Below are 16076 nucleotides of genomic sequence, written 5' to 3' on the forward strand. Positions count from 1 at the left end.
AGACAGAGTACTGGGCTAATGGTAAGATTCTTGGCAGTGTGGATGAGCAGAGAGATCTCGGTGTCCATGTACATAGATCCCTGAATGTTGCCACTCAGGTTGAGAGGGTTCTTAAGAAGGCGTACGGTGTGTTAGCTTTTATTAGTAGAGGGATTGAGTTTCGGAGCCATGAGGTCATGTTGCAGCTGTACAAAACTCTGGTGCGGCCGCATCTAGAGTATTGCGTGCAATTCTGGTCACCGCATTTTTGGAGGATGTGGAAGCATTGGAAAGGGTGCAGAGGAGATTTACCAGAATGTTGCCTGGTATGGAGGGAAGATCTTATGAGGAAAGGCTGAGGGACTTGAGGCTGTTTTCGTTAGAGAGAAGAAGGTTAAGAGGTGGCTTAATTGAGGCATACAAGATGATCGGAGGATTGGATAGGGTGGACAGTGAGAGCCTTTTTCCTCGGATGGTGATGTCTAGCAGGAGGGGACATAGCTTTAAATTGAGGGGAGATAGATATAAGACAGACATCAGAGATAGGTTCTTTACTCAGAGAGTAGTAAGGGTGTGGAATGCCCTGCCTGCAACAGTAGTGGACTCACCAACACTAAGGGTATTCAAATGGTCATTAGATAGACATATGGATGATAAGGGAATAGTGTAAATGGGCTTTAGAGTGGTTTCACAGGTCGGCACAACATCGAGGGCTGAAGGGCCTGTACTGCGCTGTAATGTTCTATGTTCAATGATTTGGCCTCCACAGCCTTCTGCGGCAAAGAGTTCCACAGATTCACCACCTTCTGGCTGAAGAAATTCCTCCTCATCTCTGTCTTAAAGGATCGTCCCTTTAGTCTGAGATAGTGTCCTCTGGTTCTAGTTTTTCCTACAAGCGGAAACATTCTCTCCATGTCGACTATCCAGGCCTCGCAGTATCCTGTAAGTTTCAATAAGATCTCCCCTCATCCTTCTAAACTCCAACGAGTACAGACCCAAAGTCCTCAACCGTTCCTCATACAACAAGCTCTTCATTCCAGGGATCATTCTTGTGAACCTCCTCTGGACCCTTCCGAAGGCCAGCACATCCTTCATTAGATACAGGGCCCAAAACTGCTCACAATACTCCAAATGGGGTCTGACCAGAGCCTTATACAGCCTCAGAAGTACATCCCTGGTCTTGTATTCTTGCCCTCTTGACATGAATGCTAACATTGCATTTGCCTTCTTAACTGCTGACTGAACCTGCACGTTAACTTTAAAGAGAATCGTGAACAAGGACTCCCAAGTCCCTTTGTGCTTCTGATTTCCTAAGCATTTCCCCATTTAGAAAATAGTCTATGCCTAAATTCCTCCTTCCAAAGTGCATAACCTCACATTTTTCCACATTGTATTTTATTTGCCACTTCATTGCCCACTCTCCTAGCTTGTCCAAATCCTTCTGCAGCCCCCTTGCTTCCTCAATACTACCTGTCCCTTTACAGATCTTTGTATCATCTGCAAACTTAGCAAGGGTGCCTTCAGTTACTTCTTCCAGATCATTAATTTATATTGTGAAAAGTAAATCCATGCTGACTCTGTCCGATTCTGCCACTGTTTTCCAAACGTTTAAATCTTTTATAATAGACTCTTAAAATTTTCCCGACTACCAATGTCAGGGTAAGTCATATATAACTTCCTGTTTTCTGTCTACCTCCCTTTTTAAATAGAAGAGTTACATTGGCTACCCTCCAATCTGTTAGAACTGTTCCAGAGTCTATCGAATCTTGGAAGATGATCACTAGTACATCCACTATTTCTCGACCACTTCCTTAAGTGCTCTGAGATGTAGATTATCAGGCCCTGAGGATTTATTGGACATCTGATGCGACCATCAATTCACTCGAAGACACGTGGAGAAGTAAACCGTGGTTTTAATCAGCTTAGAACTGAGCCTGCCTGTGACCAGTACAACACTGAAGGTGGCCCCGCAGGTCAGCAGCTCTTATACGTCCTGTAAAGGGGGTGGAGCCATGGGCGGAGCCTGTACATGCCCCAACATAACCCCTATGGTGAGGCCACACAATGGCCCATAGGTAGAGCCCACAGGGTTAATAACACAACACAGTGCACTGGTGAATTATCAGTAACTATACATTCACCACACCTTCAATCCAATTAATTTTCCCAACATGATTTCCCTACTAACACTGATTTCTTTCAGTTCCTCCCTCTCACTAAACCCTGTGTTCCCCAACATTTCTGGTATGTTATTTCTGTCCTCATTTATGAAGACAGAACCAAAGTATGCAGTTAGTTGGTCAGCCATTTTTTTGTTCCCCATTATAAATTACCCTGTTTCTGACCGACATTTCTATATTTTCAAGAAGCAGTTAGATATAGCTCTTGGGGCTAAAATGAACAAATGATATGGGGGTAAAGCGGGAACAGGTTTCTGAGTTGGATGATCAGCCATGGTCAAAATGAATGGCGGAGCAGGCTCGAAGGGCCGAATGGCCTACTCCTCCTATTTTCTACGTTTCTATATAACCTTTACAAAAAGTGTTCACTACAGTATAGTATAACATAATAACTCATCTATCACTCAGCAATCATCCCCTTTTTGTCGAGTGCGGAAAGGCCTATACTTACCAACAAAGGAACTTACCAACAAAGAACCCTGTGCTGTCAATTTTTAGAATTTATCTGTAAACCATGACAAGCAGTACTGAAGAAGGCCTGTTTTTAAACTCTCTGATTCAAGCTTCTGAAAAACAGTTTGAGCCAGTTATCTGATTAACAAGCTGCAACTCCCAAGCAGAGCCTGTGGGCCATTGTTTTAAAGCGGAAATAAAACCTCCCATCCCAAAGAGCAACTTTTAGTGAATTGCTAAATCAAAGAAAAGACTCCACTTTAGATGTGAATTAAACCTTAAATTAAATTAACCCTTAAAACTCCCTTACTCGCCAAACTTAAGCACTCAGAGAGATCATTCGTAGGGATCGTACAAAGGTTCTGACAGACACAAAGGGTGCGTTTCTGAAGGTGGAGTTGATCTACAGCATTGAGTTCTTCTCTGCATCTAACCTGGGCCGAAATTCTCCAGCTATTGCGATTCACTTTTCCCGTCGGCCGAGTCCCCATGCGGGCAGGTTTCCCGGCGATGTGGGGTGGCTTCAATGGAAAGTCCCATTGAGAAGCGGCGGGAAGACAAAATCCCGCCTCCAGCAAACGGCGGAGGAACAGGCGGCTGGGGGGCCAGAGAATACTGCCCCTGAACTGCAAATACTTATTGCTGACACCAGATGCAAAATGAAGTGGGAATCGTCACATCCCTCGCCATTCCCAAATTTAACTGTTCACCTCTAACTGGCGTGTCATGTAAACCCACGGAGTGCAGGATTAATGCCAGAAACCAATCACTCTAGTCACGGAGAATCTGTGAGGTGATGATATGAAGTGATGGTGGCAATTCCTAGAGAGGTCTGAGGCAAAGTAGGGGGATTGTCAGCACGCAGAAATTTGAGGACCCTCGATTGCCAGTTGCTGATTTGCGTTTTGCTTCAGGTAAGACAAACGGCATGCTGGCCTTCATCGGTCGGGGCATTGAATATATAAATTGGCAAGTCACGTTGCAGCTGTACAGGATCTTAGGCCTCATTTGGAATATTGTGTACAATTCTCGTCGCCACACTATCAGAAGGATGTGGATGCTTTGGAGATGGTACAGAAGTGGTTGACTGAGGTGTTGCCTGGTATGGAGGGCATTAGCTATGAGGAGAGATTAGATAAACTCGGTCTGTTCTCACTGGAACGATGGAGGTTGAGAGGTGACCTGATAGAGGTCTACAAGATTATGAGTGGCATGTGACAGAGTGGATAGTCAGATGCTCTTTCCTAGGGTTGGAGAGTCAAGCACTTGGGGACATAGGTTTAAAGTGCGTGGGGAAAAGTTTAGAACAGATGTGCGAGGCAAGTTTTTTTAAACAAAGGGTGGTAAATATATGGAACGCACTGCCTGGGGAGGTGGTGGGAGCAGGTACGATAGCGGCATTTAAGGGGCATCTAAACAAATATATGAATAGGGTGGGAATGGAAGGATACGGACTTCGTAAGTGCAGACGGTTTAGTTTAGGCAGGCACCATGGTCGGCGCAGGCTTGGAGGGCCGAAGGGCCTGTTCCTGTGCTGTATTGTTCTTTGGTCTTTGTAGATGGTCCTTTCAATCATTGTGATAAAGAAGGATGTCTGATAGCCAGCGTTGTCCTGATCTCCAGTCAGCTGAAGATTTGGCATGGTAATATCTTTTCCTGTTTTATATTACACCTCTGCAGGCTGCTCGGGAAGGAAACATTCAAGGACCACAGATCTCAGCGCCAAACGGAGCAGCGTGTGGTGAAGGAAATAACAAGTCAGATGATTACAATGAGTAAGCGACTTCCCATTTCACCCGCCCATTTAAAAAAAAATTAATTCATGGAATGTGGGCGTCGCTGGCTGGGCCATCCCTAATTGTTCTCGAACCGAGTGACTTGCGAGGCCATTTCAGAGGGGGCAGTTCAGACTTAAACACATTTCTGTGGGTCTGGAGTCACATGTAGGCCAGACTGAGAAAGGGCAGCAGATTTCCTTCCCTAAAGGGGAACCAGTTGGGTTTATACAACAATCGGCAATGGTTTCATGGCCACCATTAGGCTTTAATTCCAGAGGGCAGCACGGTGGCATTGCTGCCTACGGCGCTGAGGACCCGGGTTCGAATCTCGGCCCTGGGTCACTGTCCGTGTGGAGTTTGTACATTCTCCCTGTGTCTGCGTGGGTTTCGCCTCCACAACTCAAAAGATGTGCAGGGTAGGTGGATTGGCCACGCTAAATTGCCCCTTAATTGGAAAAAATAATTGGGTACTCTAGATTTTTAAAAAAAGATGACTTTAATTCCAGATTTTATTCAATTCACAATTCATCATCTGCCGTGGTGGGATTTGAACCCATGTCCCAAATCATTACCATGAGCTCTGGATTACCAGTCCAGTGACAATACCACTAGGCCACCACATCTATGAGAGAATTTGATGAATAATGTGCCGAAGTAAAAGCAAGTCATTTCCTTTAATTTAGTCAGGGAATCACAAAGTGACGCATCATAGAAGGAGGCTAATGACGCCTAGAACATAGAACATACAGTGCAGAAGGAGACCATTCAACCCATCGAGTCTGCACCGACCCACTTAAGCCCTCACTTCCACCCTATCCCCGTAGCCCAATAACCCCTCCTCACCTTTTTGGTCACTAAGGGCAATTTATCATGGCCAATCCACCTAACCTGTGTCAGCTTGTAGGCAGAGCTATCCAATTAATCCCACTCTCTTTCCCAATTGCCCTGTGCACTTTTTCCCATTTACGTATTTACCCAATTCTCTTCATAGCATTACTATTGAATCTGCTTTTATCACCCTTTCGGGCAATGCTTTCTAGATCGCTGTGTTAAAACATAACTTTCCTCATGTGGTTCCCCTGGTTCTTGACAGCTGTGCCCTCTGTTTACTGATCACCCCGCCACCGAAATCAGTTCCTCCCGACTTACTCCATCAAAACCATTCACGATTTTGAATGCCTCTTTCAAATCTCCTCCTAACCTTCTCTGCCCTAAGGAGGATAACTCCAGACTGAACACCAAGGCACCTTATGGAGGGGGAGACCTAACGTAAGGGCAAGAGGAGACCTAACGTAAGGGCAAGATTATCTATTTGTTTTGTAATGTAGGGAGTGGAAGGATCGAAGAAATTACTTCACTGACTGTGTTGATGATGCCCAGGGACCTGCTACCTCTACCCAGCCAGGCCTACACCTGAATCCAGCCCTGACCTGTACGGTAGACTATTGGGGCCACTGAGGTATCCTTGGGTTATCTAGGATTGGGTTGTCTTGCTCTACAGGGAGCGCAGCAAAGGTTTGCCAAACTGATTCCTGGGATGGCGGGACTGTCGTATGAGGAGAGATTGAAGCGGTTAGGATTGGAGTTGCTGGAGTTCAGAAGAATGAAGGGGGGAATCTCATAGAAGCCTATAAAATTCTAAGAGGAATGGACAGGGTAGATGCAGGAAGGACGTTCCCGATGGTGGGTGTTGTCATGATATTCAAACACACACATCATGATGGACACACCAACAGACAAATCAGAGTACACAACACCACAACCAATCACAGACAAGAACACCAACCACATAAAAAGCACGAGCACGACACCTGGAGGTCAGTAGGTCTGGGGAGAAGGAAACAAGAAAGAGCTGTTGAAACACCACAAGCAGGGAGCCCCCCACGTGCAGAGTGCAAAGACCAAGTTGTAAATAGTGAGTTTAAATAAAGAAGCGTTGTACCATATGCAACTGTGTTGGCTCTTCTGTGTGTCAGAACACCCAACACCACATGGTACAGGAGTGGATCGATACCTGCCTACCAACCTGCCATTCTGGACATGGACCACACCGGCAAACCGCAGCCGATGCAAGTCACGGGGAACCTAGGCACCAACTGGAAGCTCTACAGGCAGCGATTTGACCTGTACATCCGTGCCACCGAAAAACAGAATGTCTCGGATGATTCGAAGATTGCAATGCTCCTCTTCTACGCAGGCCCCCACCCAAACGATGTCTTTAATTCACTGGTGTTCGAGGAAGGCGAAAACCAGGCCAAATATGACACGGTCATCCTCAAAATGGACCAGCACTTTCAAACTGAAGTAAACGAAACTTTCGAAAGATACATCTTTCAGCAACGCCTGCAAGGTAAGGAGGAGCTTTTTCAACCCTTTTTGACGCACCTCCGGATTCTAGCGCAGTCCTGCGGTTACGGCACCACCACAGAGTCCATGATCAGGGACCAGATTGTTTTTGGCGTTGCCTCTAGTGGCCTACGCCAGCAGCTTCTTAAAATAAAGAGCCTCACCTTAGCGTCTGCTGTGGAAGCCTGTGTCCTCCATGAAAATGCTGCCTGCCGTTTTGCCCGATTTCAGGCGTCCGAGTTGGCACGGAGGGGGTCCCCAGCCGTCGAATCGGCAAGCCAGGCCGCCCACGACGTTGAACGCATCCAGGCCGTCGATTTCTTCCCGCCCCACGGCCCGGACGACAGCGGCCGCTTCCCGCGCTTTTCGCGGTCTCCCGCGCAGGTGCGCGCCAAGAATAACGGCCACAACGAGGGACGCACTGCGCAGGCGCGCCCACCGCAAGATCGCACTGCGCATGCGCAGTGGCGCAACGAACGTCGTGACGTCATGACGTGCAGCAAGTGTGGAGGTCTACACTTAAAAGGGCAATGTCCTGCAAAATACCGACAGTGCAACAGATGTGCCATGATAGGCCACTACGCAGCCCGCTGTCGTGCGGCTCAACCCATGGATCCGGCGCATCCTCGACAACCTCGCACACGAGTCAGGACCGTCCAGCCCACGCATCACGACTTCCAGTTAAGTGATGCAGATGACCAGGATGACTTCCGAGTTGCCGTCATTGATGTCAACAAGGTCAATGCCATCAATCCAGACGATGAGTGGTGTGCCACCCTGACGGTCAACCCGAATTCGTCGCAAACCCATTAGAATGGACTTATAATACAGTTCATATGTTTAATAAGTTGGACAATTTTACATGATAACCTGTTGTTGTTTATCGTTCCAGATGTCGTCTGACTGGACAACTGTTCAAATTTTTTTTCTTCTTCTCTCGTTCGCATTTCTGTTATGTTATGGTACAACTGGATTCATGTGACGCACTCGACATCGCCCCATGTACATAGTTCCGTCATAGACACATGCTGCACACGACACACACACACTCTTAGATGCACTCACGTCACGATCATATTTATTACCACGTAGGCACATATCTTTGTAAAAAGGGGGGATGTCATGATATTCAAACACACACATCATGATGGACACACCAACAGACAAATCAGAGTACACAACACCACAACCAATCACAGACAAGAACACCAACCACATAAAAAGCACGAGCACGACACCTGGAGGTCAGTAGGTCTGGGGAGAAGGAAACAAGAAAGAGCTGTTGAAACACCACAAGCAGGGAGCCCCCCACGTGCAGAGTGCAAAGACCAAGTTGTAAATAGTGAGTTTAAATAAAGAAGCGTTGTACCATATGCAACTGTGTTGGCTCTTCTGTGTGTCAGAACACCCAACACCACAGGTGTGTCCAGAACCAGAGGTCACAGTCTGAGGTTATGGGGTAGACCATTTTGGACTGAGATGGAGAAACATTTCTTCACCAGGGAGTGGTGGGCATGTGAAAGTCATTACCACAGGAAATAGTTGATGCCAAAACGTTGTGTTTTTTCAAGAAGCATTTAGATACAGTGATGAACCATTGAAATAAAACAACTTGTTAATAACAAAGAAAAAGGCCCCCATTCCCGCAATTCAAATGATTCAAAATGTAATTTGTGTTGTTGCCATGTGACGCATTAAATAACATTAAATACATCCCTTAAATACATTTAAGGGATGTATTTGGGCCAGCATTTGTTACCCATCCCTAGTTGCCCTTCAGAAGGTGGTGGTGAGCTGCCTTCTTGAACGGCTACAGTCCCTAAGGTATAGGTCCACCCACAGTGCTGTTATAATCCTTTACAACACAGCAGTTTGACCTGAATTACTGATGAGAGGTGTTGTTGTGTAGAAATCAATAAGCGGGTACTGAAAGCTGTGTCTTGTCCTGCAGCCTGTTGCACAGGGTGAGTACGGAGCTGGCGGAATGGTACTTCCAGGACGGACGGGCAGTGTTGGCTGCATGTTGCCACCTTGCAGTGAATGATATTGAGGTACTGCATTTCTGCTTAATCATTTACAAGTCCCTGAGCTCCCCGATAGATCCAATGCTCGGCTTGTTTCTGTGCTCTTTTAGTGGAAAATGGGCTACGTACAGTCATTTGTTTTTAGTAAGTTGAAGGAGAGGCGATTAGCAATATTGCCACTCGCTCATTTGTCTTTCCCACTCATTGATCAAGCAACCCAATCTAATCAGTTCTTCCACATACTTTAATCGGTTTTACTGCATTCATCGGACAGGGATTTCTTTTAATAAGTGAATGAATGTTGATGAACTGAGAGATATTGGGAGTGGTGCCCAGATGAAATAACTTTTCTGGATATTACCATTAAGCATTCAAAACATCAAGTCTCACCACACTTTAGAGACTAGCTGATTGATCATTGGTGGGCCAGCATTCAATGTAGTTTTGTAGAGCAAGAGCGATCACAAGCACGCAGAAGCCTAAATTGTGCTTTAGGAACAGTCGTAGATTTTAGAGAACTGAAGGAGGCCCTTTGATCCGTCATGTCAGTGCTGGCTCTCTGCAAGAGTAGCTCATCTTAGCCCACTCCACCTTCGTTTCCATGTAGCCCTACAATTTCTTTCTTCAGATGCTTATCGAATTCTCTTTGGCAAAGCTTGATTGAATCTGCTTCAACCACATTCTCAGGCTCACCCACTCCCTGCTTAAAAATCTTCCCTCGTTCTGCCACTGATTATGTTGCCAGTTGCCTTAAGTGGGTGTCTTCTCGTTCTTGACCTTTCCGCCAATGGGAACTGTTTCTCTCCATCTACTCTGTCTAAACCCCTCATGATTTGGAATATTTCCATCAAATCTAAATTACCTCTTTTAAAAAATATATGTTTATTCAAAGTTTTTCCAACAAAAATTTTCAACCAATTAGACCCCCCCCCCCTCCCGGTAACAGAAAAGAAAAAGAGAAGGAACAGAACAAAACATAAACATATCAATCCAACATCATACAGAACTTGTACAATGGGTTCCTCCCGCACATATTGACTCTCCCATATGTTTATGTTTTTCCTTTTTCAAGTGCCCCAAGGAAAACCCTCTTCCCCGCCTACCCATATACCACCCCCCCCACCCGAAAGAGACCCCCCCCCCCTCCTCCCTGGGTTGCTGCTGCTGACCGACCTCCTTCTAGCGCTCCGCGAGATAGTCTAGGAACGGTTGCCACCGCCTGTAGAACCCCTGCGCAGACCCTCTCAAGGCAAACTTTATCCTCTCCAGCTTGATGAACCCTGCCATGTCATTTATCCAGGCTTCCACACTGGGGGGGCTTCGCGTCTTTCCATAATAGCAAGATCCTCCACCGGGCTACCAGGGATGCAAAGGCCAGAATACCGGCCTCTTTCGCCTCCTGCACTCCCGGCTCGTCCGCCATCCCAAATAGTGCCAGCTCCCAACTTGGCTTGACCTGGACTTTCACCACCTTAGACATAGTCCTCGCGAAACCCCTCCAGAACCCATCCAGTGCCGGGCACGACCAGAACATATGGGCGTGATTCGCCGGGCTGCCTGAGCACCTCCCACATCTGTCCTCCACCCCAAAGAACCTACTCAGCCTCGCCCCTGTCATATGCGCTCTGTGAATAACCTTAAACTGTATCAGGCTAAGCCTGGCACACGAAATGAAATGAAATGAAAATCGCTTATTGTCTCAAGTAGGCTTCAATTAAGTTACTGTGAAAAGCCCCTAGTCGCCACATTCCGGCGCCTGTTCGGGGAGGCTGTTACAGGAATTGAACCGTGCTGCTGGCCTGCCTGGGTCTGCTTTCAAAGCCAGTGATTTAGCCCTGTGCTAAACAGCCCCAGAAGAGGAATTAACCTACTCAGGGCATCGGCCCACAGACCCTCTTCAATCTCCTCCCCCAACTCCTCCTCCCATTTGCCCTTCAGCTCCTCTACCGAAGCCTCCTCCTCTTTCATCTCCTGATATATCGCCGAAACCTTGCCTTCTCCGACCCATACACCCGCAATCACCCTGTCCTGAATCCCCTGTGCCGGGAGCAACAGAAATTCCCTCACCTGCCGCCTCACAAATGCCCTCACCTGCATGTACCTGAACGCATTTCCCGGGGGTATCCCAAACTAAATTAGCTCTTTAACCACAAAGAAACAACAAGGATATTTCTGAGAAAACCAATTAAAGATGCACTTGAGACTTTTCCTGCAGCAAAGCAAAAATTCTCGAATGATCTATAAGCTCAAATAAATTACAGGCAATGAACATTTTCTGACCATTTTTTAAGTGATTATTTTTGATAGGCTCCAGTGCAGAGAGCATAAGTGTTGGTGATTGTGGCATGTAGTGTACTTTTCTACTTTATGCTATGAATGAATTAGTTGGTTGGATTACTAGCACAACAAAACAACTCTGCCTTTCTTACAGGCAAAGTATGGACACTTTTGCAGATGCATTTGTCATGAGGACGGTATTGGGTTAAATAAGAAAAAGAGTTGTAAAATTAAATCGATGGTACGCTTTATGACAGGTCACGCCGAAGCTTTAATTTTTAACACCCATTTAATGTGTTTGAATCACTTTCTATTGCACGCTGATGAAAATTGTAGACTACACGTCCTAGAATCACAGAAAAGTTACAGCACAGAAGGAGGCCATTCATCCCATCTTGTCCATGCCAGAACCCTGTAGCTTAGAGCACTTAAGTAGTAATGAAACCGCAACTAAACTACACTAGGACATACCTTGAGTGCTGTGAGCAGTGGTTAGAATACAAGGGGCACATTCAAGAGCAGAGCAAAGCTATGAGACGCTCGTTTCAAAGGTCTGAGTGACAAAAGAAAGACTGGGAGGGGGGGGGGGGGGCGTGGAATGGGCTTTTCAGCCTTACTACAGGTGATTTTACAAAGGTACATAAGATATTTCTGAGCACTGGAAAGATCAGCTCAGAATTAAATTGAACTGTGAGGGAACACAGATTCAAACTAGTGAAATGTGACCTTATGACTGAAGCCAAGAAATCCATCGTAAGCAATGACTGTGAAATAAACCTACAGGGTAGTGAGGTATAAAATCCTGGGATGCTTTAGAAACTATTAGATGTTGCAATGAAGGGTTTTACCAGCCTGGTATGGGCTGTTAATGTTTAGAGCAGCGGTTTGTGCCGTGAAGACCCCCCCCGCCCCCAAAGTGTGCCGTGACAGAAGATTCGAAATGATTCAAAATTCATGTAATTAAACTAAAACTAACCTTCCACCTTCAGATTTGTGTTGGGGTCTCCCAAGATCTGACAAATCTTGGGCGTCCCGCGCATGCGTCGGCTGAGAAAGAGCGGCACAAGCGTGGTTTAGATTTTTAATGTTGGCAGGCCCATGCGCCTGACCGAAGGAGCTTGGAGCTGAAGAGAAAGGTCCCATTCGCCTGCGCAAAAAGACGAAAGCTCAAAAAGGCGCAAAAACCTTAGGAGAAGTGAGAGAGACGGGGAGAGGTAAAAGAAAAACTGGAGAGAGGACTGGGAGAAGTTAAAAACGACATTCCTAATAAGAGAAGGTAGCAAAAATAAGAGATGTGTTTTTTATAAGTACTGAGGTGTGCCATGGCATACAAAAGGTTTGGAACCACTGGCTTAGAAAGACATCTGAATGCCCTGTAATTATCTGAAAGAACTACGCCACAACAGTTGACTTACTAAACAAAACAAACTTAGTTGCATATATTTTAAAAACATAAAGAAAGAAAGCTTTAACAGATTAACACTACAGCTTATAGCTAGTTATGCTATGAATTTTACTTTTATTCCCCATCCCCACTCACCTAACCAAGAATTCATCTTTCTTAGGAAATCGCGAAGGCTCATTCACATCTCTATGGTCCGTCCAAGTGGATGCCACAGCCTTTCAGAATTCGCTTTCATTTCTCCTCAGTTTCTCAGGCTGGCACTTAGACTTCGAGAGCTCTTTCTTTCTTCGATTATGCTGCTGCCTTCTTGCCCTGACTTTGGGCAAACAGATTACTTTTTTCCACCCTGCTCCACAAGCTTTTTCACAGCTTTCTCAGCTAACTGTTACATCTGTCTCTTTTCTGCTACAAGGCTAACTGCCTTTCACTGTGAGAAGTCTTACAACACCAGGTTAAAGTCCAACAGGTTTTTTTCGATGTCACTAGCTTTCGGAGCGCTGCTCCTTCCTCAGGTGAATGAAGAGGTCTGTTCCAGAAACATCGCGCAACAATCACCAGGCAGGAATGTTCCCTTCCAGTCGGGGAACACTTCAGCAGTCAAGGGCATTCAGCCTCTGATCTCCGGGTAAGCATTCTCCAAGGCGGACTTCAGGACGCGCGACAACGCAGAATCGCCGAGCAGAAACTTATAGCCAAGTTCCGCACACATGAGTGCGGCCTCAACCGGGACCTGGGATTCATGTCGCATTACATTCATCCCCCACCATCTGGCCTGTGAAATCCTACCAACTGTCCTGGCTTGATACAATTCACACCTCTTTAACCTGGGGTTACCCCATCTCTGGATCTGTAAAGATTTAATCACCTGCTAATGCTCGCATTCCAAGCATTGTTTGGCATCTTTGAATCTGTCTATATATGTGTTTCTGGAACAGACCTCTTCATTCACCTGAGGAAGGAGCAGCGCTCCGAAAGCTAGTGACATCGAAACAAACCTGTTGGACTTTAACCTGGTGTTGTAAGACTTCGTACTGTGCTCACTCCCGTCCAACGCCGGCATCTCCACATCATTCACTGTGAGAGTCACTGGATATTTTTTCCTCTAGCTTCAAGCTATGCCAGTCTTGCAGCTCCTTCTCCTCCTCACAAATTCTATTTGTGCTGAAACCTACACAATATCAAATCTGTGACTGCTTACTGTGAAAACCTCCCAGATGAATTCAACAAAATAACCTTCTAACCCCCAAAGCCCATTTCCATGGCAATGTGGTATGCTTTGGGATGTTCCAAACAGAAATGCCAATTCATTATCTTTCGTTCAAAATGACCTGTTTGATCCTATGACCCATATGGATATATTTGTATCTCCAATGTGGTTTACGACCCTCTTTCCCAGAATTGCTAGCCCCAGCAGGGGACCCCCTTATTTGCCAATTATTTTCAGCGCCTTTAGCTGGGAACCATATGTAGCGCACAAAGACTCCGTGAGACGAATAGAGTGAAGTCGATGAGGCTTTATTAAGCGTGTCTGTTCCCCCGCAGCTCGATAGTAAACTGGCCTGCGGGGGAAGACTCCGGCTTCTTATACTCCGCCTTCAGGGCGGCGCTTGAGGTCAACGGCCAACCAGGACCCGGGATCTGTCAGCCAATGACATTAGGGCTTCCAGTCCCACATGACCCCCAATACATACTACCACACCATATAAATAATTTAGATCTTTTATAGATATAGTGCAGACCTTCTAGTTCTATTAAAAGCTGAAAGATGGGTCATTCATTTTTAAAAATTTCTCAGGACTAACTCTGACCTTGTAACACAGGTTATCTTTTAACTGTAATTCTCCCAGGTTGTTTGGCTGTATTTATATTAGAGTTGTTTATCAGTTTCTAATTTATTCCATCCATCCAAATTTTAAAAATTCTAATTCCTAAAACTAAAAGTTAGATTCCAAAGCGTATTAATTGTGAAGCTAGATATTTTCAACAAAGGGAAGGTGCACATCCGAGCACTCCGGCTGACTAAATATAAATGGTCAACTAGCCTTCCACATCTGTAACCATCTTGTGAAGATATCTTTAAGACCATCTTAATGTCGTACAGTCCAGAAAATTGGTCGAACAGCAACGTACTAGAAATAACGCACAAGAGGAAATTTAACCTCATGGAAGATAAGAGCTGGTCTATTCAGTGTGAAATGCACATGTAATTACTATATTCATATTTAAAACATGACCTGGTTTCTGTTCCATAGCTTTTAAGAGTTCCCAGCTGAATTTTTAAAATTGATAAAATATCAATTTATTTGCTCATAAGCGACTAGGTGCTTTTCACATTTTATAGCTGATGCCTTTCCCTTTAACTAAACTTCTAGTAGGTTTTATTATTGCTCAATTTAACTGATTAAGAATAAAAGCAAAAGTTTTGCATGCAATGCGGTTGTTGTTGGTGTAAGTCGTCAAATGCAATGAATGCTCATCAGAAATTGGAAAATTCCTTTAATGGGCCACAATCATTGGCTGGGAGGTCTGATGCAGTGGGTAACGGCCCGTGCCGGGATATTCCAGTCCCAGCCAAGTGGGTTCGGCCGCTGTAGATACGGCGTGCCTATCAAACTCTTCCGTTCACTTCAGCAGGACGGGAAGACTCCGCCGGGGGGAGAGGCCGGAAAATTCTGGCCTCTGCTTCTGAGCCGGAAGCTCCGGGTTTTGGGCCCACCCCAGGACCGGATGGCCAAGGAAGGTGTGTCCATAACACACGGCCGAACAAGTTCAATAGCAACGTGCAAATCCTACCGACATATGGCATTGGCAAGTAGCAGGAGTGGGAGAGAGCCCTAGTCAGCCATGTGGTGGAAAGAACATTATAGCCTGGACCATCATTATCCATAGCTCCAGATGACCATGTGTGAGTGCATGTTACCACAGCAACTTGGAATTCCTGAGTGAAGCGCAAAACACCACAACCAAACATCAGCCAAATTAGACCTATGCCATCTTATTGAGGGATACTTGCTTAAAGCCACAGCATCATTTTGATGTTAAGGTATGCTGCTCCACAGATTTAGGCTGGAAAGACAATATATCTTCTCAAACTTTTCCCGAAAATTGTTATTAAGAACTTAAGGTGTATTGACGACTTTGACGACTCTTTCACTTTAAACACAGTTGGCAATGTCAAACCTGATCCGTGGAAATGAACTGGAGCTGGCGGTGTGTGTGGGAACAGTCCTCGGAGGTAGTGCTATGCCTGTGACAAACTATGCCCTGGAACTGCTGGCCCAGAAGTGCATGTTAACAACAACATGGTGAGTGCACAGAGCAGCTTAAAAGGAACAACTGAGGTAACATGTATGCCAAGGATCATTGAATCGCAGTGATCATAGAATGTTTGGGCACCGCCAGATGAATGCTGCGGATGCAAGAGCAGGTCAGAGGCTGGGAATTCTGAGGCAAGTAACTCACCTCCTGACTCCCTGAAGCCTGTCACAAGTTACGAGTGTGAGGGAATGCTCTCTCTCCACTTGAATGCAGCTCCAACAACACTCAGGAAGCTCAACGCCATCCACCACAAAGCAGTCCGCTTGATCGAAACCCCATGCACCACCTTCAACATTCACTCCCTCCGCCACCGAGG

At 45.9% G+C, this 16076-nt stretch overlaps 1 protein-coding gene across 8 annotated transcripts in view; it reads left to right on the forward strand.

Annotated features, from left to right (window-relative positions):
• Nucleotides 1-16076, forward strand: part of wdr17 (WD repeat domain 17) — a 164586-nt gene that overhangs the window by 103689 nt on the left and 44821 nt on the right. For all 8 annotated transcript variants that reach the window (XR_011948992.1, XR_011948991.1, XR_011948993.1 and 5 more), the window contains 3 exons: nucleotides 4293-4387; nucleotides 8688-8787; nucleotides 15608-15747. Coding sequence is in view for 5 of the 8 variants with exons in the window: in XM_072515785.1 (XP_072371886.1) it covers nucleotides 4293-4387; nucleotides 8688-8787; nucleotides 15608-15747 (335 nt within the window). In the remaining 3 variants the exon portion in view is untranslated. The remainder of the gene's footprint in view (nucleotides 1-4292; nucleotides 4388-8687; nucleotides 8788-15607; nucleotides 15748-16076) is intronic.

The sequence above is a fragment of the Scyliorhinus torazame genome, chromosome 9 (genome assembly GCF_047496885.1).
Source record: "Scyliorhinus torazame isolate Kashiwa2021f chromosome 9, sScyTor2.1, whole genome shotgun sequence".
NCBI classification, from domain to species: domain Eukaryota; kingdom Metazoa; phylum Chordata; class Chondrichthyes; order Carcharhiniformes; family Scyliorhinidae; genus Scyliorhinus; species Scyliorhinus torazame.